This window comes from Lutjanus erythropterus, chromosome 24 (genome assembly GCF_056507025.1).
Source record: "Lutjanus erythropterus isolate fLutEry1 chromosome 24, fLutEry1.hap2, whole genome shotgun sequence".
NCBI classification, from domain to species: Eukaryota; Metazoa; Chordata; class Actinopteri; order Lutjaniformes; family Lutjanidae; genus Lutjanus; species Lutjanus erythropterus.
In genome coordinates, this window is record NC_139340.1 from 15854477 (window position 1) to 15881992 (window position 27516).

General features: G+C 44.8%; 1 protein-coding gene across 1 annotated transcript in view; it reads left to right on the forward strand.

Annotated features, from left to right (window-relative positions):
• pard3ba (par-3 family cell polarity regulator beta a) overlaps window positions 1-26913 on the forward strand; it is a 175625-nt gene extending 148712 nt beyond the window's left edge. The window contains exons 23-24 of the mRNA XM_084713388.1: window positions 9605-9675; window positions 25743-26913. Of these exons, the coding sequence (XP_084569514.1) occupies window positions 9605-9675; window positions 25743-26142 (471 nt within the window). The 3' untranslated portion in view covers window positions 26143-26913. The remainder of the gene's footprint in view (window positions 1-9604; window positions 9676-25742) is intronic.
• The last annotated feature ends 603 nt before the right edge of the window (window positions 26914-27516 follow it).

A 27516-nucleotide genomic window follows, 5' to 3' on the forward strand; every position in this document is an offset into this window, starting at 1 on the left:
GTGTTTTGTTTTTTTCAGAGTTGCAATTACAATTTTAGCAAATAATCTAGCATTTAGGCAAATTTATGACTTGCTCTTGGTCTTTTGCTCGGCTTAAGTAATCTTCCCTAAAACCCTGGTGTTTTGCGCTCTATTTCACTGATTACAACTTTATACTTTTCCACTAAAGAGTGTAGAGATAAAGAGGCAAACATTGCGTGCAGGCTCATTCACGTCCGTGATTCCTTTCTAATTTCATAGTTGTTGACCACCTATATCGTTTTACATCATCCGCTCTTTGCCGTCGGCTTTCGCACGGCCGTTTGATGGGCGCACACAGGAGCACCTCTGTGTTTCACTTTCTCAAGCACACACATGGACTCAGACTCAGGCACAGGCTGAACTCTTGCTCACACTCCTGGGACACAAAGACAAGAGTGAACATCTCATTCGAGCATTATGTTTCCACCCACCGCCATCAAGAGTTTTCACACACACGCATTGCACCTTTCTCCCTCTTTTTCCTTTTGCAAAGTCACAATGAGCGATTCCATCCACGGACTCCTCCTCCCTGTCCTTGTCTCATCCCCGAGGCTCAACACACTCCTCTCCCTCTCCCCTCCTTTTTTTTTTGTTTTAAGTCACTTCATTCCAATGCTGCACAGCAGCCGGGTGAGGATTTCTTTTTTTTTTTTCCCTACCTCCTCTCCCTCCTCCCCATCTGGGCCGACAAAGGCCTACAGGGACTTATTTGGTGTCTGTCTTTATCCCCACAGCTTGTCTCTGGCCTACGGGCAAACTGCAGAGTGTGATCTGTCTGCAGCTTGATAGAAATCTCCCATTCTCCTCCTCACTTGCGCCCGCTCTCACTTCAAAGCTCGTCACCACTCTCTGTTTGAATTTAAGAACGGGAGGTTCACAGGGGTCGCCTCTGAGTGTGTGTGTCTCTTTACCGAGGTACCACCACTTCACTACAAGAGGACGCAGATACAGGACTGATCAGTCTTTGTCTTGGTCTTTTGTTTGTTTGGCATGTGGTCCAGTTTGGTGCTGTTTCTGCACCAGGGAGTGATGTTCCCCGTCAAGACACTCATGGTGCAGGAGTAGAAATTCCTCAGTATTTAAGGGGATGTCTGTGATTTTTGCTTCCTTACCAGTGAGTCAATATGCACTCAAACTGCAGCCCTGGGGTTCTCTGGTTCTAAGGATGTGGGTCAAAGTGGTGTGTCCACTTACTCACACCACCATCAATAAGTCAAGGATCTATATGCAAAGGTCTGTGTTGCAACTGGCAACAGTGAACAGTTATATTAGATGGGAACACAGCCTCTGAGACCGATGGAGGTTCAGTTTGACGTCTGGGAATGCAGTACCAAGGTGATTTTCTGCAGCGCTGACCAGAACTCTTGACCCCCAGGACAGGTTCAGATGGGAATATTCTGTTCTTTGGAAACAAACTACTTCCCTTTGTGAGACAAATCTGGATTCTCCTGCATAAGAACTCTGAGCGAATGGACCCTTTAAAACCAGTAAAGCTCACTCAGAGGTTCTGGAGTTGCATCAAAGTACCTGAAGGTCAAACGCGTCGACCTCACGACATTTGCAGCAGGCCACTGGAGGTTGTGAGGAGCTGGACTCGCTCATCAAAGCCTCTGTCGCCGGTGGTGGTGTCGACCCCCGCATCCGCAAATCTGTGACTGGAGGAGGGGGGCCACAGAAGACTGTTTAACCTGCGCTGTGGAAGTGGTGACATCACAGAGCACAGATGCATGACTGGACAGAACCGGAGGGCGAGCTGTTGGAGGATGTGTCGTGATTTTGCAGCCTGTGTGTGCAAACATCAATGCTGCACACACAAACACACACTCTGTATGGCTTTTGTGTCGCAGCGTGGTAAAAAAATAATAAACCGAACAAACTGTCTCTCTCTTACTCGCACGCCCTGTGACACACCTTTCGGGGTATAACCTGGAGAGGTTAGAATGAAACCAACCACACACACACACACACACACACGCACACACATTCTCACAGGGGTATTTGGATGTTATTTCAGTGAACAGTGGGGAAGCAAACAGACCGAGAGAGGGGGAGAGGAACAGGGACACAGCCCCTGTAAATAAACAACACCCCATGGCCACTGCCATGGCCACACACACACACACACACACACACACACACACACACACACATCGACCCACACATGGAACAGGTTTAAGATGCATGTTGATTGCGCACATGTGCAGGACCTCCATCTTAAAGTCAAAGGCAATTTTCTAGAAGTTTACAAAGTCACTGATTGGGTTTGGTCGACCTTGATGAGCAATAGAGATGTCGTGATAAAAAAAAAAAAAAATAAATAAATGAAATATCATGTTAATAATACACATATGCTAATATTGTGTAAATTATCCAGCACGTTGGACCCCCGGCCTCCTTTACCCCACCCTTACAGCCAGAGAAAATCTAAATCTAATATGATGACAGCCCTAATCATCAGTTTAATTAACATGAAACCTAATCTTCTACTTGCAATCACAATAACCAAATATGGACACAAGTGCTTTTCGAAGCCACATCAGATAAAATCGACCACATCGTGTCATCCTGAAGAGTCCAGTTGCAAAATGTTCACGGCTAATAGCCTCTTAAACAAATCAAATACTCTCTCGGGTTGCAAAACATATTTTCTCTCTTTGTTTCTCCGTGCCCACTCGGAGCCGGTGACATCAGCACACTTCCCGTAGAGTGTAAAACGTGCACAAGCTCTGACGCACGTAAACACGCTCCGTTTATTTAGAGTTCATGTAAACTGTTCGAAAGTTTAAACCCGGAGCAAATTTATTCAGACAGATGAAGTGGTCCGTGCGGAGCCGTGCTTTCAACTAATGGAAGGAAGTAAGAGCACGGTGAACTCTTCTAGATCTAATTCAGCTAATGAGCTTCACTCTACCTGTTACATCCTCACACAGGAAGATTAAAACACACACACACACACTCACATCCAGTCAAAGTCTGAACCCAACTGTATGTAAATGTAAGGAGCCATTCTGAGGTCAAGAGTTGAGGCCTAAACAAACACTAACAATGAAGACAATTACCAGCAGATTGGCCTATTACCAAAATAGACTGCATTCCAGTCTGAGTGTGTGTAACCTTTGGTCCCCCTGTGTGTGGGTGCGTGGGTGTGTGTGTACCATCTGCTGCTAACGAGCTCAGAGTGAGCAGGGTCCAGGTGTGGGAGTGTTTAGTGTACACTGGGGGGCAAGTGAGCCTCCTGTTTGAGATACACACACACGCTCAGAAAGCCTCCTAATACAGCATAATCGCGTGCGCCGACAGGGCCCAGACTTGACTAGAGTGAAGAAAGGTGCCGTGACCTTTTTTGGGTTTCGGTTGGTTATTAGTCGGTAACTATGCCAACAAGCCGTTTCGCAGGAACACGGCGCATTTAGAATTTTGTTAAGAAGCTTTCAGTCGGAGAGAGTCAGGCCGGTGGCTACCGAGCAAACACAAGGGAAAGAACAAGACAGAAAACACAGAGAAGGCAGACAGAGTTCGGGAGATAATTATGGTAAAACCCTCCACTTTTTTGTGTTGGACTAAAACTGCATCCACCGGTTGAATTTGAAAAATGCTGTTAATGTGTGATCACACTTTAACTTTTTCAGGCTTGTTTTAATAAAGATCTCCATCCACAATCAGACGCCCCAGCAGCTACGTTACTTCTTCAGCAAACAATAAAAAAAAACCTGACTCCAAACCCTACATTAGTGCAACTTCAGCGCCGCAAGGACGCCTATATCCGAGTCCAACGTCAGAGGATGTAGCAGGCTCAGTTTTAAAGCTAGTCTAAACCTTGGCGAGGGCACCTCAAAACTCCAAATGTGAAAAGTTTTTGACACCAAATCACAGCATGACTCTTTCTGCAGCGTTCCCTAAGGTCCTGGTGCCTTAATGCAGTATTTTTCTAGGAATTTTTGACCATTTTTCTCCAAACTAAATCTGTATAATAACCGAGGTCAATCCAAAAGCTGCTGCAAAAAGTTATGAGGCGTAATAGATCATGGCAATGATCATTCTAGGCATTCTGGAGATCTGAGCTGCATCTCAAATTAAACTGCAGGTTCAAAGCTTCCAGAGGATCAATACCACTTGTATGTGGCAAATACTGTTCACCTGCCCCGCCCTTAAAATGACCAAAATGGGTCTGTTGTGCAGAGGTCTGTGGCACCTGTCATTAGAATGAATCTGTAAAGCTGCTCTAAAGTTGGAAACGTTAAAATGAGGGTCTGTGGAGACTGACTCGCTTTTGGGAGCCAGCTGCTACGTGGCCGTTCGAGGAACTGCGAGTTTTGGTCTCATTTTTCAGTGCCGCTTGGTTGGGAGTGCCGCAGTCTTGCAGGCTTCGTCTCTGCAGGCAGCAGCTGTTTTCCAACACGACAGAAACACAAGAACATCCTAAACAGTGCAATATGTTGTCCTTGAATGAACTGAAGGATTGGGGCAGTGTTATAAATCAACTGCTTGACTCCAAACACAACTTCTGTACTCTAGTCACTCCAAACAAACTTGCTAAAAGCTTAGACTAGAGTTGCTTTACATCATCATAGAGGTGTGTTTTTTCTGCATTTCTGCATCTCAAACTCCAACTGTCAGCAGTTAGTGGCAGCAGTAGTTAGACTCTGTTGCTCATAAGTTTCCTGCTCTGTTTTGTTTGTGTCCGCACACGTCTTTAACAACTTCTCTGTCAGTTTTCCCTCCTGTGCGGCTCAGTCCTGTCCCTCCCTGTCTTATCTGTTCCCTCTCCTCCCATGGGGGGGAGTCGACACAGTCTCATCACAGTCATTTTTTACGGAGGGAAAGGGGAGGGGGGCGCGAGGAAGGATATCTGGTGGGTTCCGCATCAATTGTGCCAGTCGGATGCAGGGCGTGGGGGTGAGGTTGCCAACAGGAGGTGGGCATGGGGCGCCAAGCAGCGGCTCCACACTGAGACACATGCTTAATTAGCATCCAAGATGGATGGAGGGAGGAAGAAAGGGATGGATGGATGGAAGGAGGGAAAGATGGCAATACAGGAGGCTAATTATGCCGTTTGAAAAGAGATGGCGGAGAAAAGCGGTTTGGAAAAGGCAAATCTGAGCATCTCAGTCACAGGATGAAAGCGCTGCTCAGGCATTGTGTCAAAGCACTTGGACTCTCATTTGAGGCTTATTGTATATATGAGCATCACAAATTTACAGCAAAGCCAAAAGTGCTCCAAGAAATTCATTTCCTGAGCTCCGGCAATACTTTCTGATGAATGCGACAGCTGTGCCGCTAGAGCTGATTGGTGTGTGTGAGTGTGTGTGTGTGTGTGTGTGTTTGTGTGTGTGTGTGTGTTCCAATGCGTATCATCTGGCACTGTCAAGGCATGGCTTTCTAATTTGGAAAAATGGAAAAGTGACTTTCCGCTCATTCACACTCACACACGCGCCAAGCATTCTGTCAGAGCGTTTGTCAGCTGGTGAATTGCGGCCGCCGCAGTGACTCGACAGAATCGTGCACTTTATAAGAAAGATTGTTCTGATGTGTTTACGCTCATTTGCTTTCCCTGATGAGAAAGTATTAAAAGGAGTATGAAGATCTGCTGATTGGATGCATGCAGGCTTGGGGAGTACCAGATTACATGTAACTAGATTACTAAATCAGGACACAAGAAAACGTAGCTGTGTTTAATTACACGTGCAGAAAAATACACAATAATTACAAATACATTTAGTGAAAAGAGGATTACTTGCAGGATTATAAGTGAGTGTAAACCAGCGAATCTTACAGTTGCCAATTCATTATCATGGAAAGATGTTTCACTGTTTTCTTAAAATCAGAAAAGGGGAACTACATCACACACAACTGCAGAGAACTCAAAGATTAACAAACTCTTTCAGCTTTACAATTTTACCACATGACACTCATGGGAAGTAGGAAATTCCCTATCATGTGTGTGTGATTGAGTTTGTGTGTGTGTGTGTGTAATGTGGTCTGGCATGGAGTCCAGAGAATCTGGCTTTCTGTCAGCTACCGTCTGCACAAGACATTAACTTTTCCACTGATAACCGCTCACACGCCGCACATGTGCACGCATCTCAAGATACGCACGGCGCTGTACGTGATGTCACCGGGGTCAGGATGAGGACACGAACAACAAAGCGCGCGTCGTCGTTCTCCGCCGCCGGCGCTGCGAAGACGAGGCCGTTTTGCCCGCTGACCGCCAGCATCAGAAGTCTCACACTGCTGCATGTTCGCTCCAACCTGGATGAATTTCATTTTGCTGTTTTACCAGTTGCCATGGTGAGACTGAGACTTGTTTTGTGTGTTTGTGTGTGTGTGTGTGTGTGTGTGTGTGTGTGTGTGTGTGTGTGTGTGTGTGTGTGTGTGTGTGTGTGTGTGTGTGTGTGTGCGCCACAGTATTTCAAGGCACATCATCTGGCACTAAAGCAGGCTGTCTAATTTGGGGAAATGGGCTTCCGCATGAAAAGCATCCATATGACAGTCATCCATAATATGTGTGTGTGTGAGTTAATAAACAAAGCTTCCAGACCTATGGCTGCAGGCTATTATGTTAATACAATCAATGGACAAAGAATTCCACTAATTTTATCTAAACTCGCATTTCCGTCCCTCCTCATCATTCTCTTCCTCTTCCCTTCTCTTTTTTTCCACTCAGAAGACGTATTACTCCTCGTTCAGGACGCACACACACACTGAAGCTCCTCCACCTGAGTCCCAGCTACTTGCTGAGACTAATGCCCCCTTTACCTCACATTATGCATCCCTTTGCATAATGCCCCCTACCTAACACACACACACACACACACAGACGCTGCCATCCGAAGATGGAGCGTTCACTTCCCGACATCATATTAAACCCGCGCACAAAGACACACACGATATTAACATCCACGTATACACACGCACGGACACAAAGGCACTCAGTGAATAGAGCGCCAGCGTTGCCCCAGCCTCGGCTCTGATGTACTTTCACTTCCTGGATCCCATTCAGAGACATTAGAGCTCCCCACATTACAGAGACATGCTAATGATATCTGGTAATGCGCCACCGCTGCATTTACATGCAGAATGGGTTTGAACTCGTGCGTACATGCAAAACACAGTAATAGAGCAGCCCTGCGCGGAGTCATTTAGACTCTTTATAGTGTGTGTGTGTTTGTGGTGTTACATTCTGTGTGTGGGGGGTAGTTGTGAGCTTTGATAGCCGGGATCAAACATATCGCTGTTTACCTCTTTAGATTTCCATGTGTGTGTCTGCCAAACCTGTGATTGCCTGGTTATGTACACATGTGCATGTCAGTTATTGTATGATGGCGGGTTCTGTGTGTTTGACCAACATGCCGGTGTGTGTGTGCGCATGTTACGACGCAGTGTGTGTGTGACCGATGAAATGTCCATTGAATAAACAGCCTGTGTTTGTATGTGAAAACCGGAGCCCAGAACTGAGATTACAGATAATTGAAACTGTATGTCTACCCTCTGCCTCCAGGGTTGGCTTGTTCAAACCACCGTCTGTTGTTGTAACCTTACACCACGTCCACACTTGCGCAACTCAGTTCGACACGTCCATTTCTTTTAGATTTTAGTCCATAATAAGCAGAGTTTTTCCACCAAAAACGGAGGATAGCATTTCAGGGGAGCTGGATATTCCCCCGTTCTGTGTTTTGATGGTGGAGAGAACTAACACGTCCTTCCAAAATTTCCCATAGGTGTTAAGCTGGGTTGAGATCAACAGAGCCTCTTTCACACTGGACAAAAAAACACTAACATCTGGCTTTTGTCTTCGGTGGGAAAAGGTACAATCATTGTTTGTTCCCAGTAGAGTTTGGTATCGTTTAAAAACCTGATACCAGCAGTGATGGAAACATGGCACAGTTACCACTCTAACATTATCGCTGCTGCTTTCAGCTACATACTAACCCTATTTTCAGATGTGTTTGTGATGTGGAACATGACACACGAGGAAAAAAAAAACAGAAAAACAAACTCGTCATCTGGCAGCGAGAAACAAGTCAATCATCTATTTTTGCAGCCCTTTAAAAAAAAACAGCATGTACGTGCTAATTTGGTGTAAAAACAGTATATGACTCACATCGCTTTCGTACTCTGCATTCATCTCCCCACTCATTTATCCAGATTTTTCCTTTAATTCGTCACCCATCTGTAAGTAAACACATAGAGCAGGAGGTGACAGAATACAGGTTTATCCTGCAGAGACCAGGCTGAGTAAACCGGCTGCGACTGTCCTGCTCTTCCACCAAACGAAGCCTTTAATCCACCGTTGTTTGCCAACAGAAAGAGAATGAAGAAGAAGAGATTTAGCTGCGTTTGTAAGACTTCGGCGTTGCAGCGTGGATAGAAAATGACCCGAAAAACGCTATTGTGATTTTCACATGTAAACGGTGTTTACAGATTCATCCGCCTGAGCGTGGACGTGCCTTTAATCAATCATTTCCTGGTGTGTGTGTAGATGCCCAAAGCTCACTCTAAATGTAATTTTTCTTTCTTATGACTGGTATGTTTGCATGAACCGCACACACACACACATGTTTATTGGAGGGGGACAGTGCTTACATGTGGCTACATGTGTTTATGTTACCACATGTGTGGCCTTCCATGTTTTCTCCTTGTTTTTTTTGTTTCTACTGAAACCACAAGGCTGCACATGAACACATAACATGCTTTAAATGCTTTAAGCACATCCACCATTTAACAGCATATGCCAAAAAAAAAAATAATAATAATACATTTCTCTATTTTTTTCTATCAAAATCCAAGCATTTTCTTCCAGCTATGTAAGATACAACTAACCAATTTCAGCCAATCATGAAATTAATGCATCAATCAGTCTTCAGCTTTTAGTAGATTCACTAGTTCGCAACAGTGTGATGCATCTGGTTTTCCCTCTGATGTCCTCCAGCTGCTCAGGCTCAACTTTTGTCAGAGTTTCTGCTAACTTAGCTGCCATTAGTTTCCTGATGGAAAGATAGTTTTACTTGCTGCTGAGGTGTCGGGGGCGAAACTCTGCAAGAAAGTCACCTTTGTTCCGTCAGTCTCTGAGATCCCAGTCCTGGAAGAGTCCCTGTCTAACTGACAGTTTTAACACGAAACACGTCTATATGCAGAAGCAAATAGCTCTCTGTCCTCTTTATCAATAAAACCCAAATAAACGGTTAACTCGTCTCTTAGAGTAGCCTGAAATGCTGTTATCCCCATCTAACCACCTGCATGATCAGACAGAGTTATGTTATAGATTTGACCTTCTAATGCTCTATAGGATTCATTGTCAGGCATAAAAAAGTAATATGTAGTTAAATTTTCACGGCACTCAAATATTACGGAGGTGAAACGTGTAGCCTGAGGGTGTGTGGGGTCTCCTCCACAAGGTTTAGCTGCTTGAATAGGCCTAAAATCTGCAATTAACTGTTTTTTTTTTTTTTCATCAAGTCTCTACCTGAGTGACTTCCAGTGAGGCAGGTGCGACTTGCTGAAGGGTGTTTTGACTGCTGACTGGCTGCACATCTGAACTTTTTCAGTCTGCATACTTAACTGTTCGTCCCGTGTCTCCTCACAGACGGCACCCAGAGAATCTCGACCTGCGCACCGCTACGACGAGAAGGAGCGACAGTACCACACGCAGCCCAGGTGAGACGCCTCTGTCTGAGTGTGTGTGTGTGTATGTATGTGTGCACGCGAGTTATTCCTCAATGCAGGAAATGAAGGGATAACTTCTCGCCCCTCCCTCCCTTTGTGTCTCCCCCACTCACACAAGCACACACACACACACACGGCACAGACTAATCCTCTTTGGAGCTTATAATTAAATCTGGAGTGTTTGCCTTGGGAGTGTCTACTCATCCCAGGAATAGGAGTGTTCAGCTCTCCAGAGAGCAGGGCACCAGGCTGGAGGATCACACACACACACACACACACACACACACACACACAGGATGGTTTGCTCTTATGAAGGATGTATAACCTCTAGTGTGGGTTTAATAGAACTGCACATGTTCCTTCTGTTTGTTTAAACGTTCTCTTGTCGAATTAGTCACATGTGCACACCTCTTCTGTTCTACATGTAAGTGTTACATCCTACATGCATCAGTCCAACCACGCCAGACACGTGCACGCGAGCGTGCGTGCGCACACACGCTGAGCGAACACCATCTTTGTGATGTTTGCGGGCCCCAGCAGCTAAGTGGAGCGTGGAGCGGCGTGGCGCGAGGAAAGTGAGAGGAGGAGAATGAGGAAATAGAGGGGACACCGGGATGGAGAGGAGGAGAGTGAGAAAAAGAGAACAGTCATTTCACGGGTTATTGCCCCTCCTGATATGACAGGCACCAGGGAGCGCAGACATCAGCGCCGGCTCAGGGGGGACGAGACACACGGAGAATCTGGGAGAGCTGAGAGAAGGAGGGACATGAGCGAGCAGCAGAGGGACAGAGAGATTAGCCAACTGTAACTGTGGAGACAGACCCAAATGGAGACAGACAGACTTGAGGGGGACCTGGAGGACCTTTTGACAGCTCAGTCCAAAGCTATACTTACGTATAGCAACACAAAAAAAAAAGAAGTCGCTTATTGAAACTTTCTCCATAATAAAATCGAAGCAGGTCTGGAAAATTGAAAACCTTCCCAGCCGTTCAGTCTGACAGAAATGAAAGCCGCGTTCTGCATTTTACTGCAGAAAATGATTCGACAACAGTTTTTATAACCCTTTAATCGTTTTGATCATTTTCCAAAGAAAAAGGCCAAACGTTCCCTGCTCCAGCCTCTCAGATGTGAGGGATCGCTGCGTAAATATCACTGTCAGACGAATCTCTGTGCATTTTACTTTAGTTGGTCAGACGTTACTTTGAAGTCCTGCTCTTTTTTGCAGAACCTCTGTCACCTTTTGTGCTTCCTGCAGGCTTTCTTAGATATGCTATATGCTAGGCTAAAATGTGATGCTGGGGCAACTGTCAAAGTCTCATATTTGATAACTAATGTTAGCAAAATGATAGCTAACTATAGCTGGTCTGATCACATGATCGGCACTAAAACTTTTCTGTGTTGGCTGTGCAGTTGTTTTCCTTTGTGTTAAGCGGATATTCCCACCCAGATGGAGGTGCTGCTCTTGGCGTGGTGCACTGCTTAAAATCTCCAAATTTCAACTTTCAAAGTGCAGCCAATGCTTTAACTAGCAAGTTGCATCTGATTGCTAATGTCAGCTGAATGCAAGCTGACTAGCTAATCCACATGCGCACTCTGTGCATGGTAGTATATCGTTTATTTTAAAACTGCAATTCTTCTAGTAACCTCCATTTTTACTCAGTGTATCTGTAATCGGATTAAGTCTTTTTTAAATCTATAACTGTACTGGATTGCAGTTTCATTTTTTTGTAACTGCACATGCTGTGGTTTTAAAGCAGCACCTTTCCAGTTGTGCTGGATGATGGGTAAACAAACAGGATTTCAAAAAAGTAAATTAATCTGAAAACTGCTCAGGATGACAGCTGAAAATATTGGCCTCCATTGTATAGAAGCAGCCATCATATTGTCTGGCTTACGTGACGAGGCAAAAAGATAACAAGTCAGGTTCAAATAATGTTTATTACCTCCAGAAATATTCTCAGTGTTATTTAACTGTTGTTCATCTCGTCTTTGAAGTATTTTTAGGCTCAGGACCCGCAGGATATCACCCGTTTGAAATGCATACGGTACAGTTAACATGCTTCTGGGGACATTCGCCTCAGCAGAGGAGCAAAAAAGCAGGAGCAACAAAAGGCAGAGGAGAAAGTGCCAGATAGAGTCTGAACACTATTCAAAACTCACATGTTTGTGTTCTTGTTTCTGATGTTTCTGTAAAGATAAATCACGACTTCTCAGTCCCCCCCCTCAAAAAAGAACTCCTGCCGCCAGCACACAAATACAGAGGCGAGAGGAGGAGGAGGAGGAGGAGGAGGAGGACGCAAATATATTCCGGGAATGTTTTTTTTTTTTTTTCATCGAGAGTAGAAAAAAAAAAACAGGAGAAAAAGAGAGAGCAGACACAGCAGTGAATTGAATGCATTTTTCAAAGTGGAGCTGAACTTTGTGCAAAATCCCCCCGGGGGCCGCCATTATTGAAAGCCATTTCCTCTCAAAATGAGTGCGGCTCCACCATTGGCCTGGCTCTCATTAGCATACATTTGGCCTGCCTTTGTGTGGAGCCGGCTGGGGCTGCAGCTGGAGGGGTGGGAGTGAAGGAGGTGAGTGTGTGTGTGTGTGTGTGTGTGTGTGTGGATAGTACAGGAGATGTAGCAAAGCACCTCACAGATGGGAGCATATGGAGAGAGAGTGCAGGAGAGGTAAGAGTCAGACGGATGGGGATGAAATCGAGGCAGAATGAAGGCGTTCAGGGAGACATTTGAATATTTCACTTTCACTGTTGTGCTAAGTGTCAATATGTCCGCGCACATTATGGCTCTGCTAATGAAAGCACACAATTATGCTCTATGAAATTTGTGTTTTTCAAAATCTCGGTGAAGGTTTCGGTGGAGTTTTCTCTCCCACTGGTGGGAGTTTTGATCGCACTTTATTTCACAGTACGCTAAAAAGACGTAACAAGCTGTACTTTGTATTAAATTCGATAAAAACTATAAGTAATGTTCTTTAATAATCAGTAAACAAACACAGCTATACCGTAATTAGACACCATAAACCTGATGGTACACTAATAAGATGTGACAAGATGTAGTTTGCAGCAAATCAGACATAAACTAGAAATATTAAGTTATTTATTAGACAATATTAGACCCTTGTTAGACTTGTTAGACTTAGAGGGTTATTAGGGACAAATAACAGCAGAACTGTACTGTAAATTAATCTGCCTACAGTATTACAATAAGTCTGTGCACACACACAAAATGTTCCTCAAACTCTTTAATTTTTGGCCTTTACTTGGTAGATCTGGTTCATATATTGTTTTTAAATGGAGAAGTAGCAGGTGTGATTTCACAGAACAGTTCTGTTGGTGTGTGGTCCTTATTAGCCTCTAATAAAGTCTAATAAAGGCCTAATGAATGGTCTAATATTGTCAAATAATTGCTTTTAGTTTTCATCTATTTTGATACAAAGTCCAGACTTTTCGTAGCTTCCAATCAAATGAAAAGCATGTTTTTCACTGTATCAGAAAACATTTCTCATCACAGTCCTGCTGTTCTCATCGTGGGTTCATTATATTGAGATCCGTCTGGCTCCCTGCCCACCTCTCAAATCAAGAGTTTCTTTTGGACCTGACGGGGTGGGGGGGGGGCGATACGCCAAAGACGCAGGGTTGATGGAAAGAAAGTGGACCTGAGCCTGGGAACCCAGCGCTGAAGGCTACTGCACAGCAGCCAACGAGAGAAGCTGAAGTCTGGAGAAGGAGGATTTGGAAAGAGGGGCTGGAAGTGGCAGCGCAGAGAGGTTTGCCCCAGGGAGGGTGATAGTGCTGTTTTGGCTCTTACCTCGCTCTCCACCGGCCATTAACGCCGGGGTGCAGCTCAGCCTGCGGATAGGCTCTTCGCTTGAGGACACACACAAATGTGTGTGCACACACACGGCCATATGGAGAATATTAACGTCATTACCAATTCAAAGCAGCGGGTCATGGGCGCGGCGACCCAGCCCCGGGTTATCCAATCAGAGCACCCCCTGACCCACTCCCCCAAGGTGATTGGATTAGGGGGCCGGGTTGGCGCGGCGACGTTGCTGGCCGGGGCTGATAATTGGCTGATTAATGTGCAGCCGATGGCCAGTGAGTCAGACGGCGCAGAGCTCCAACCAGAGGGGCCGTACTGGACTCATGAAGCTGCTGCCACAGCTGGACAATGGAGATGACCCACTGAGAAGGACACAAGCTGTGTGTGTGTGAAAGGTTGACGTCTTCATAGATCCATTCAGTCTCCTGTAACCAAGACCCAACACAGGACCAAGCTGGACCAGATCCAGATTACATTTCAGTCAAGTGGGTCAGCTCTGGTCACGTGGTGCATCGAGTTTTAATACAAGCTGCTTGTTAATTCATAGCACATCATTCTGCTGCCAGTGTTGGCGCTCTGTTCTGTTTGGATCAGTGCGGTTCGACCGATCAGGTCCAATAATCCCCGGGTCTATTTCAGGCTGTCCTCTGTTCCCTTTTTGGATCTGGTTTCCGTTTTTAGCCAGCCATGCTAGTGATGTGGCTCCAAGGATGGCAGCGTTGGTCAGTCCGTCCACAACTTGAGTGCAGACTAAAATATCTCAGCAGCCATGAAATGTTGTAAACACATTCATGGTCCCCGGAGGATGAAGCCCACTGACTTTGGTGACGCCATGACATTTCGGCGATCTGCTGTTCATGCGTGGAACGTGTCCTGCAAGTAGACTCAGTACGGTCCAGGCTTTAATCTTTTTCACAAGTTGCTTTGGATCCGATTCAAAATTCTGGACCCCTCGAAGACCTTTTTCATCGTCTTGGTTTGCAGTCAGTCATTCTTCGGGAGCCTCTCGTGTTCATCAGTTGAGAAGTAACTGAACGCTCAGCACTTTCTCTAAGTGCTCTCTGCAACTCCTTAAAAAAACACAGGGCAACTTCTTGATTGTCTTCAGCATGTTGAGTATCCTCTGGTATGTGGGAAAGTGTCCCTTAAGGACTCTCATCTGACCTTCCTGAAAAGTGCAACCACTAACACGCACCTCCCAGACTCGGCAGCCACTTGGTTTTCTCCGCCATGTCTCAGCGCATGAACCTTTTCACCCCCCCCGCTCCGTCAGCCGGGGCCCTAATGAGCCACGTCCGGACTGGACACACCTAGCAAGACAGAACAGAGGAGAATAAATGACTCAGCCCCCCTCTGAGTGAAAGCAATCTGTTGATTAGAATAGGATGAATAAATAAGGAAAGACGAGAGGAATATTAAAAATGAAAAACCCATCTGAAAATGCTCATATTTACTCATTAATTTCTGCTTGACTGTCTGATTTTGTCAACTGGAAATAAGCTCCCCAAATTTCACTCCTACCTCGCACGGTTGGACGGTCGTATTTATTGCAAAGGGTCTGTTATTATTTTAGCGCCGTAATATTGTTAGGGCCTGTAGTTTGGAGCTCTCTGTGAATTCCGATGGCTTTTTCAAGGTCAGCGGAGAAATCATATTTTCGCTGCACTCGCCCCATCTTTATTAAAACCCAATCCTTGCTTCTCACAGTTTCATAAGTGATCAACTGTTTCCCCACCCGCTGCTGTCCAGCTGTCGAATGACTCACTTTAAACTCGCCCAACTCGGTTAGAGTTATTGTCTCCGTAACTCATTTAATTTCTGGGGTCCTGGAGAGCTCGGAGAATTTATTTTTTTTTTTTCCGCAACAGTTTTTCTAAATTTGCCCCGTAGCAGCTGTGGATGTCTTTCAAGGACCCTTCGTGATTGGTTTAAAAGGTGACGCGACCCCAGCTTTTATTGTTAAATAAGCGGCCGCGGAGCATCTGAAGCGATGCGCGGATTATTTTGTTTGATTTCCCGAGAGGTGTCCTGACCCTCCGCTTATTTGCGGGGCCTTTATGAAGGAAAGGGCCCCGTTGGGGTGTGGAGGCAGCCGTGTTTGTCCAGCTAACGGTGTTTGTGCTCAGACACGGGGAGATGTAATGGAATCAGCGGTAGGAAATGAAAGGGCTTTAGCCAGCTCTGTCACATGCACAGCTGGGGCACCAGTGGCTCTACCTGTTTGTAGTATCTTCCCTTCTTCTGTCCTCTGCATTTTCTCCCTGATTCTGTCAATCCTTTTGTCTGCATTTTTGTGTCGCTTCTGTTTATATCTCTCTTACGTCCCTTTGTATCGTCCTCATCCTCTCCGTCCGTCTCTCCCGCAGCCCTCTCAGGTCTGTGTACGGGAAAAACGAAATCATAGCCTTATGAATAAAAATACAAAAGATACACACTTTGAGGCCTCTGCGCTCCCCGTGAGCTCTGTGAGAAATACAAAGACTGTCATGTACAAGTCTGCGTGACATTCGGTCTGCAAACACAGATGGACGGGCAGCTCTGTGGAGGAGATGCAGGAGTCACCATGAATTCAAATGCTCTCCTCTCCGCTCAGAATAGAACAGAATAAAGAAGAATTGGCACACAGTGAACTTGGTTTGAACTGTGGAGAACCTGAGAAATTGAATATGAGTTGTGGTCAGCTTAAAAGTTTCTGCATTTAGTGAAAAAGAAGTCCCATCTGTTTCTGTCATTAACTGCCACTTCACTTCTTTTCCCCTCGGCACGTCTCCGTTACATGATTACTCTCCCTCTTGGAGAACTGCGCGAGGAGTGAATCCGACCTTTCACCTCCTCCATAATGGCCTCATGTACTTTTGATGGCACAGGAATGTAAATTTTTTTTTGTCCTCTTTCGGTCATTGTAATTCACTCTGGATAAGAGCAGCAGTTAAAATCATTTCACCCCAAAATCAAAAGTACAGATTTTTCCTCTTACCTGCAGTGTGAGCTGCAGAGTTTGTAGAGATGTCTGCCTTCTCTCCAACATAACAGAAGTAGATGGCACTCGGTTTGTGGTGCTCAAAGTGCCAAAAAAATACATTTGGAAAACTCAACAGCAATGTCTCTTTCCAGAAATCATGACCCAGTTACTCAAGATAAAGCACAGACCTTGTTTTGAGCAGGTTTATATAGGAGCTAAGGGCTGGGGCAGTTTGTTGATGTAATTGGCGATCAATTGTGGAAATATGCTGATTTCCGTACTGTGTCGGCGTGTTGCAGTGAACTGCTGCACGCACTCAAAGCGTGGATTCGCCCAGAGAACAAGCTGCAGCTAAAAAACCTCGCCTGTGATCCCCTAAACTTTAGGAGTACTTTAGATGCTACAGTATGCTCCTCTGCTCCGCAAATTAGAAATGGCAGCAGCACAACTGTATATATCGTACACTTTTTATCGTGGTATCCCACCTTGAGCATTTGGTATTGAAAAAACAGCCAGACAACCACAAGCCGAGTGTCATCTAGTTCCATTATATTTGAGAGAATGCAGACATTTCTCTGCAACTCACACCAAACCTGTCTGGATTTATAAATAGCACTCGGAGGTGAACTGGCCTTTTTAAATGCAGCATAGAAATGAAAAAGAATATTTTAGAATAAATATTTATTGATAGTCATGTGAAGAATGACATCACTAAAATGATGAATGAGTCATTAAATGTTCCTGCGAGCTTTATGAGAGGGAACCTATTCTTAGTTTACATCCAGGCTGTTTGCCCCGGTGCCTCCCGTCTCTCCTCACCTCCTCATTTCTGACTGAACGCTCCCACGGACCCACGGCTACCTGCCACTGATACTGCACACACTCCCTGTCACTGCTCGGTATATAGTAGCAGAGAGTGTAAACACGAGCCCATTTAGATGAGGCACGTGCGTCTAGGTGAGAGCCAATTTCCACCGCCGTTGTTGTCATAGCCTGGTTTGATTAGCAGAGCTGCCTGGACGGCCGGGGCCAGAGTGGCTAATGGTTTCCTCTGCTGCAGAGCCAGCCAGGTCTGCTCTGTGTCTGTAGCACTCAGCTAGCACAGCGCCATTAGCGCCATGACTTAGTGTGTGCGTGTGAGGTGTGTGTGTATGTGTGCAGGATTTGGACAGGGATGAATTTTGAGAATCTGGAGAATGCATCATGCACTAATGAATATGTCAACTCGATAAATACGCTGTATTACATCTTTTAAATAAACAATTTTTACAATAATTGATGGTTACCAGAGGAAATATTTTGGCTCTGGCTACAACTTATCATCTACAAACCATGGACAGCGTTTCACTGCCTTAAACCACAAACTGAAAAGCAGGTATTTGGTGCGATTTTTCCTCCAACACCACTTCTACCTCTGCAAATTATGACACATTAAACATTTTACCCAGAAAAGTGTGCGCATGCATATGAATGTGTGCGTGGGAGTGTTTGGCAGTGAGGTGCAGCAGCTGTTTTTTGCCGAGCAATTAATGTATTTTGCATGCAATGCATGTCTCCTGCTCGTCAGTCGCCTAACAGGTGAGCTCATAACTGGCAGATGTGCTTACATATGCATCTGTATGTTCGCTTCATCCCCGCAATCAGAACATTAACAAATTAAATGTGCAGATGTAATTGAGGTGAGTGCAGTTAAATGTCTGAGCATTTGCACTAATTATTTATGCATTTGTGTGTGAATAAAAGAAGACAAACATATGCGCATCCTTAAATTTTAAACAGACAGCACAACAGGAAAGTAGTAAAGAGTAATGTATACAGTTAGTAGCTGGAAAAAGCCTCTGCTTTCCTCTGCTTTAACAACACTTTATTTGCTTCTGCTTCTGTAAAGATCAAATTTGCAGTTTGAGGAGGTGAGAACAGATAGAAACTTCCAAAAAAAGGATTCTGGATGTTTTGTTTTGTCCTACAGTTTGCAACACCAGCTAACATTAGCTTAGAAATCGAATGTGCAACATCAACCAAGATGCTGGCTCACTCATCCAACCTCTGCAGATTTTCATCCGTTCTGGCGTACATTGACTTTAAACATTATGTTTTTTTGAAGCAGCCTTATTTATAGCTCTTCTTATAACAGATTTATATTGGCTTCATACTGATGTGTTTTCCCACACAGTAACCAAAATATGAACAGCATCAGGTTTGAAGTGTAATACAGCATATGCCAGGGTCATTCAATTACAAATTAATTGGGCCAGATTTTAAAACCAGGAAATATCTACAACCTTTTTTTTTAAGCTTTTGGTAATGACAGATTTTTAAAGAAATGCAAATGAAGCTATCACAAATTATTCATCATTTATCACCTCATCCATGAAGGCAAGCAGTCAGTCTTTGGTGATTTTGGAGTTTATGAATTACTGTGCAGGACGACATCAGAGTAATAAGACTCAGATCGTCAGATAAAATTAAACTCTGCACTTTAACGCCCTTCTTCTGTGATTAATGTGGAAAGTTTGCAGTAAAGTTTGTTGCTTTTCAGTCCAAATATTATATTTTTTAACTCCTGCAACACACTCGCTGCAAATTAAACACATCGGCGTGGCGTGTAGAGATGGCGGTAAAATAAAGACGTATAAAGCGGATGGTTTTCAGTGTCACCAGAGACGTGTTTTCAGTAGAGCACATCCTCACTTGTGTTAACAGCCAGACGTTTTGAAAAGTGCGGTTGCAGCTCTGAGAAAACGCCGAGCTGTGAAAGATGTGACTGGTGGCGTCTCCACATCTGGTAACGTCCCGCACATGTCAACAGCAAAGACAGAGGCTCGCTCGTTAGCTGCTTCCGCACGCTGAATATGTAGTTTATTTATTTAAGTCACGCGTCAGATCTTTGTCTGCAGGACCAGCTGGAGGCTGCGTCCATTTTCATTTGATACAGCTAAATTATGTGAAGCTTTCCTGGTGTGTATTTCTAACCACGAGGCTTGTTTTCATTCACGTAAAACCAATTTTGCATAAAATATTGGGAAATTCACGCAAAAATAATGAATTGACCTTTATCATCTAACGTAGCTGTGAGTGTAAAAATGTGCATCACACACTGTTTGTCCAGGTTTAATCGTGTTTCGTCACATGTGTGTTTGTGTGTGTGTTTGTGTGTGTTTGTGTGTGTTTGTGTGTGTGTGTGTGTGTGTGTGTGTGTGTGTGTGTGTGTGTGTGTGTGTGTGTGTGTGTGTGTGTGTGTCTGACAGAGACACACGGTTGTTGTTTTCCAGCTGTTTAGGACTGGGGGTATTTGGGGGACCAATATGGTGAGTGCGGGGGTCTAATAAGGAACTGAGAGCTGAGTCGAGGAGGGTTGGTGGTGGTGGGGGGGTAACTAATTTCCTCCTTCCGTTTCCTAGGGGCAGGTGCAGGGTAACCCCCCCACCCCTTATTCCCCGTGCTACCACCACACACACAAATTCTTCACTGTCATGAGGCGGAACACACACCCTCACAGTCCCAGATGGTCACGCACACACACACACACACACACACGTTTTCCTTTCACTGTTGAGTATGTAATCATATACACTCCCAATGCACATTCACATGCATATAAATATGGATGTAATAGTCTGTCTGTCATTTGCTGCTCTCACCACACACACACACACACACACACACACACACTCACACACTCTCTCAGAGGGTGGTTGGGAGTGTGGTATATGGTGCTGATGTTCTGGAAGTGTGAGTCAGATGTATTACACGGCGTGTCATTACAGCTTTCCACTCTAGTTGGTCCCTGTGGTTCACATCACACCCTGCGCCGCTGCTCTATATAGACCTCAGAGGGGACAGACGAGTGTCTGCATCTGTCTCCCTGCTCACCAGCAACACCGCCGCTCCCTTTCTCTACATTGTCTCTGTCTTCTGTCTTAAATTTTGCAAATCGTGAATGCATCAAATCGCCCCTAACTCCCCTAACAAAGGGTCTAATACCGTCAAATAAAGAACATATTTGTAGTTTTTGTCTTGGTTTATCTGAAGTGCGGCTTCTTAAATCTGGCGTTCTGTAAAATAAAGTCGTGACATGATAAATAGGGATGAAAATGCGTTTTCTGGTGAAAAATGATGCAGACAAATGGTTCGGTTTCATTGCAGAACAGATCAAAACAGCTTTGATAAACGTTATCTGTAAATTACCTCTTTCTAGTAATGTGGTTCCTTCTGTCACTCCCATGTCTGCGTCTACACTGGAGAGAATTGTAGCTTCATTAATAATAGCTGTGTTACAGTATCACTTGATAATGACAGAGAGAAAAATAACAAGCACTAATTCAGTCTTGAAAGTCTTTTTTTTTTTCCTTTTCTGACATTAATTCAAACCTATTTATTTCCCTCAAGGAAGCATCTCATTTGCATTCCATTTTTTAATTTTATTTTTTATTTTGACATTTCAAAAGTGCGCTTAAAACTCTCTTGACAGCTGAATGAAAACACACCTACTGTCTGCATGTGTCTTGTTGTCATAAGCTCTTTTCAGGCTGGATTAGCGGTGCTGGCGGAGCTCCTTTAATTGTCATTACCAACAGTTTTATTCTGGCAGGAATCTGCCACGTCTGGCATGTTTTTTTTTGGGTTTTTTTGGGTTTTTTTTGTTAGTCAAAAGCAACAGCTCCAGAGGATATTTCCACCCTGTCCTCAGGAATCTGAAACTCACTTTTTGTTTTTAGTGGCAGGCGGTAAACCAGTACACAACTTGATCTTGTACGTGTGTGTTAATAATTAGAGGGAAATGCAGTGCATCTTCATTCTTTATCTTCTTTGGCCTCTGTTTTTGTTTTTCTGTTTCGCCTTAATTATCCACCAGGCGCATGTGGATTCACTGTCTGTGTCTGTGGCTAATCTTGCTTACTACTCGATCCACAGTCCTGATATTTTTTGTGCACAGTTATGACTGTATGGTCAAGGACCTGTCAACAAGTGGCGGGCGGCTGCATAACATCTTAGAAGCAACAGCTAACTGGCATTGTGCATGAATAAAATATTGATAAATAGTTTAACTGACTAGTATTTCTGGTGTCGACTTGTGAGGGTGGTGATGTTTAATCGTATGGTCGACTCATCGTGCACTTCTTTGCAGTCTTCACTGGTTGCGTGCGGCATTGCAGTAGGTGCTTCTGGCAGAGATCTGCACTCTGCTCTTCTACTTTAGTTTCTGTTTCTACTACAGTATGTGTTTGCATTTCTTTCTCCTCCTCACTCTTCCTCTCTTTCCCGTACACATACGGGACACAAACTGACTAATGAAGTTACGTAAGTTAACGAGTAAACAGCAGATCTCATTCTGACATTTAGAATATACAAACACAACCGCGCACCGCGGCTTTGGCTCGCCGTCTCACCTGCTGAGTCACACACATGCTGGGAATGTTTTATCCGCTGAATTAACTCCTAAATCATGTAAAACTCTGATGTTGCTGGACTTTGGACGTGGTCTGGGGACGTTTCAGGTTAGCGGAGCCCCACAGAAACACAATGATTTCCCTCCATCTTGCAGCCAGGCTGAAGCCAGCTGTGTGACCCGGGGATGAGGAACTCCCTGTGGGTCACTGAGGCCCGTGGACCCCCTAATCCCCCAGCTGCTCGGCCGGACACACACAAACTCATACTCTCATGCTATTAATCACAGTATCTCAGAACCTCCTTTGTGTTTGCTTTCATACAGTGTCTTTAAAATAATATAAGATTTTCTAAACTTTAAATCTGGTGGCAGAAAGAGAAACGCTCATTTCCTTTCAGCTCCTCCTGTGAACTCGTGTAAACTGTCAGACACAAACCTCCCTGAAGGAACATAAATGCTCCCATATGAGCAGACAAAAGGAAACCTCACAGCCTCGCGCACAGCTACCAGTCCAGGGTCAAAGGTCATCGGACCTGTGTTACCGAGGCACTACAGGAATTTGTCTTACTTCATTCATCACTCTGTCGTCCAGAAAGCTGGACAAAGGAAGTATTCAAGGGTGAGACTTTTACTACGTGATCATTGTGACAAAACGATTTCACGATATCTGCAGAAAGTTTGAAAAATAGAAAAATAGAAAGATGAGTGAAGGCAGATGGAGAAAGAGTCTGTCACCAAAAATATTTCCACCAGTAAAAGAAAAAAATTCCTTATGTTCCTTAAAAGATAAAACTTTTATTACTTTATAATTTGAACTTTTTATCGTAATTGTCACTTTTTATCTCATAATAAAGATTTATATCTTATAATTATTTCTTTCACAGATTGAATAGTATACAGTACGTTTAAGTGGCACTAAATGATTTAAACACAGTTATATGTGTACTATTATTATTATTATTATTAACATGATATTATTTCATTTTTAATACCATATTCATTATAACAGCTGTGTTTCACACCTAAACTGCACTTTGCTTCCATAAATCTTAACAGAATTACCGTATTATTAAATGCACACTTCACATATGAATTAATTGTTGCTCATTTTACTGATTATTACCTTGGAGAAGCTAAAAACAGCACCTGTAGATGAGGATGGAGAGAAAGAGGAGGTGCAGAGATGATGGTGGTATTTAAATAAGGAGCTGATGAACAGACATGAGGGGGAGGAGGTCACAGGTGAGGGAGGAGGAGAGGAAGATGAATATTCTAGTGGAAAAGACGTGGAAATTGCAGCTCGCAGAGGGAGAGTGGAAAACGAGGAGGACGATGAGAGAAGAGAGGGGAAGCCGGCGGAGTTTCCTGTCTGTTTGGGTGGCCCTGAGTCGGGTGGAGGACCCAGGTGTTCCCTTTATCCCCTGCATCACTCCATCCTTCTTTCTTTCCTTCTCTTTTTGCCTCCCCTGGTGGCCTTCACCATTTAATCTGGATTAATGAGGAGGTTGACCTTCTTTCCACTCCGGCCGGGCTTTACATGGAGAACTGTATCGTTTTTTTTTTTTTTACCCAGACTCCCTCCACATCTGCTTCTGCCTGCTCACGTCTTCATTTCAGATGGAATCTCTCTCTCGGTTTCCTTCTTTTTTATTCTTCCTCCCCCCATTTTCTTCTCTTTTCTTCTTTATCTCAAGCCGTGGCGGTGCGTGTGTGTGTGTGCGCCCCGTCTTTCCTGCTCCGCTGACTGACAAGGCGGTGCTGTTCATTCTCGGGACCACCTGTGTATCCTGTCTCTCCGCTCTGTTTGGGTGGTCAGGCCTCCCAGCCCACAGAAAACACACTCTCCTCATATCTGGGACACACACACATAAAGAAATCCACCTCACCACAGTCCCATGAACATCCTCAAGGGAAGTCTGCTTATGCATGAGCACAGACACACACACACACACACACACACACACATGCACAACAAGCTGTGTGCGACCTAATATGTAGCTTAGCGTAAGTTCAATCAGGAAGACCTTCTATTACACTGCCTTCATTCACAACTTTCCTTTACTCCGCCTCTCTCCTCCTACTCCCTCTAATCAGCTGTTTGTGGGCGTTCACCTTCGTCTTTACCATCCATTCAGATTTTGCCACGGTCGCGATAGCCAGTCAATTTGCTGCTGCCAAATCTTTAAATCGTCTCTGTCTTTGCTCCATCAGTTGTCATTCAGTCAATCGCGCGACCCTCCTCCACCCCTCTCTCCTCCAGTCACTGGACCCAGGTAGCAGAAGATGTTCACCTCGATCCTCCCTGACGCCCTCTCCTCCAGCCTTCAGGTCCAGGCAGCAGGAGTCCAGAGCCACTTCACCTCACCAGTCTCTGCTTTGCACCTCATCATCACCACCACCACCAGTGTCTAGACCCCGGGGGGGTTTCTCTTCACTACAGCTTCATCACCCCCATTTATATATACATATTGTTTCACCTCATTGGGGTCTAACCGCCAAAGACTGTTCATGTTTCATATATCATGCATGTGTCAATAAACCATTCTCTTTTACTCTTAGTCTCTCCTGATTGAACTGTGGTGAGTGAGTCATTCTAATTGGCCAGTCAACAGGTGCTGAGCCAGACTCGGGGGACCGGACAGACGAGACGCAGGGATACGATTGCAGAACAAGGGAGAGGCTAAGCTCAAAGCTTCTGTATAATAACTACAGTGGGAGCCATTGTTGAAGGGTGGGAAGTGAATGTCTAAATCTGTTTGGCTGCTGCGTTGTTGATTGAAATAGGATAAAAGTGATTTGAGCTGCAGCCAAAGGAAAAAAGAATGAACCGACATTAGCACTTTATTAAAAAATGAAAATTTACCAGGCTGCTGTCAACTTCCTGCAGTTGCAGGATTTCTGGTTTCTGTATAACCTAATTCATTCGGCACAAAATAGTTGATCCCGATTCTGTAGCATGTAGCTTGTAGCATTGCACCGATCTTAATAACTGTTGACTTCATCGAGAGAGGAAGCGAAAGTCTCTTCATGCATCGCCAGAGGTGATCATTTATGAAGTTGACGGGGCTCCTGCAGATCACCACTTTTAAAAATAGGAGAGTTTCCCTTACCGCTAGGCCGACGAGGAGCTGACTTTCAGATTTGCTTACTCGCTGTAGCGAGACGCGTGTGTCACTCGGCGCTGGAAACAGCACATAAGATGGAAAACATTTGAATGGGCCTGTGAAAGGTGAGCAGCCCTCCCTTTTATTTTCTCCCCTCTCTGTGTCTCTCTTTATCTCTCACTTTCTCTCCGGTCCTCCTCTCTTTCTCCGTCCCTCCCTCTCTCCTCCTCCGTCTCCCCGAGGCCCGCGTGTCGCCTTACCCGGGGGTTTAGCCCCTAATCACCCAGAGCTAGTGGGAGGGAACCGGAGACTTCCAGCTGGCTGCCTCGTTACTGCAGACCCCTGGGACACACACACACACACATTCCTCCACACACAAGCTAAACACACACACGGCCTCATATATGCTTACCAAGGCATTTGCTGTTATCTCTTGGCATCTCTCCATCCACGTCTCCCCCACAACTCGATCCTGCCAAGGCCACAGCCTCGCCACGTAAACTGAATAACAGGAGGAGGCTTACCGCGAGGAAGGGCCAAATCTCTGGCACGTCCTCCGCTCCAAACCAGTTCAAACCAGTATTAAATATTGTCTCACCCTATACTCTCAAGCATATATAGTGTACATGTGTGTGATCTAATGATGTCAGACCGTCCTACAGGACAACTTCACTCACTACTGTCTCGTTTTAGGAACATTCATAAAGTCTTATGGACACCCCCTCAAATAAAGTTACCCTCATTTCTTACAGACCACCATCTTTCTCTTTCAGGAGGGATCCCTATGATTACCCCACCCACTCCAGGCCCGTGCCAAGAGAACAACCCCCCTACCCCGGCCGTGTGCCGCTCCCCCAGGCGGGCGCACAATCCCATCAGGCAGCCGGCAACCAGCGCTACCACCCCCCATCTCCACGGGCGGGACAGCAGCACCGTGCCGCGATAAGGCAGGACGTCCCCCCTTCGCCCCCGACGGGCCACAGAGGGAGGCACTACTACGAGGCCGCCGGGGGGCGAGTGGACGCCTACCGCCAGGCCAGCCCCGGCCGCTACACCAGCCCAGAGAGGCACCCCGCCGCCAGGGAGCGCTACGCCAGCCCCGATCGCTACGACTACAGGGACGAAAGACAGCCTGATCCGAGACGGAAGAACCCCATGATTGGTGCTGTATAAAAAGGTAGAACCCTCTCACAATCACACAGAGGATATAAATAACTCCAGATCTGTGAAACGTTCGTGTCAGCAGTCACCTACGCTGCCAGTGTGGATAAGTGAGATTTTGCCATATTAATTTATCTGATCAGGAACCCTGAAAGCAATAAGTGACGAGCTAAGCGGCTAAAATGAGGCTTATTTTCAGAACCATCTGGTCATAACCGTCTCCACAGGCCAGCACAGATTGAACAAGCGTTAAGGACTCATATGTGGGTGTACATATATATTTACAGTGTGCCAATGTTTATACAAACAGGAGCTTATTTTGACATAGATATTTTATAATATAGACTGGAAATTAAATTAAGGGTAATTAAATTAACGCCATAGATATATAGAGTGAAGTTTCATGTTGTATAGAATCAGCTAACTGGGCATGAAAGCAGTGCTGACTTGCATTTTGCACAAGCTGATCAAACCGAAGGAAACAAAGAGGGATCACCTTGACCAGCCGGACCGCTTCATCACAAGAGACACAGGAAGGTGAAGCCCACAAACAGGAAAGAGGAAGTAAGCCCTTCAAAGTATCTTCTTGTCCTTGATGTTTTGTCGCTTGGACTTCCTTTACATCCTGCTCTTGTGTTTTGTTTTCTTTTTTTTTTTTTTGTATTTTTTGCCTTTTGTCATCTGGATGTGGACGTGTACTGTACAAAAGTATAAATGAGATGAGTTTATTTGTGATATTTTTGGTGTTTCTAATAAAATGTATGAATCTTGATTCTCACACAAGCAACAGACTGTTAGCTGTGTGATGCTGCAGCTAATAAAGAGCTTAAAGGGATAGTCAGAGGTTTTTTTGAAGTGTGGTTGTATGAGGTACTCATCAGTTGTTGGTGTGTTACCTTGCAGTTTGGAGAAGCCGAGATGAGCACCAGTACAGAAGCTAAACAATGTGCTGCTGTGGACAGGATCAGCAGGTATTTTAACCACTTAAAACAGGTCCACCTAAAAATAATCTATATCAGTTTGAGAATATTTTCACAGCTTTACCTTTCCATCAAACAGCCTTTTCCAAAAGGAAACCTCTGTTATATAAGCCAAATATTGCTTTCTTCAAGTCAACCAAACTCCATAGGGAAAATGATAAATTTTTCTTCGTGCAAAATTGATGTGCTACCTTGATTGTTTAGATTCTTTTTGCTGTTGAGTGACTTTAGTGTTTTAAAACACTTACTTCAGATTCACCAGAGTCACATTACAACACAAAAAACTAGCAATTCAAGGCAGCATTAGACCAGCAGCTCCCATATTCTGTGAGGTAAAATTACAGATTTCTTCTGTGGAGTTTGGTTGGTTTAGCGAGAGCAATTTCGGACTTGCATAACTGTGGTT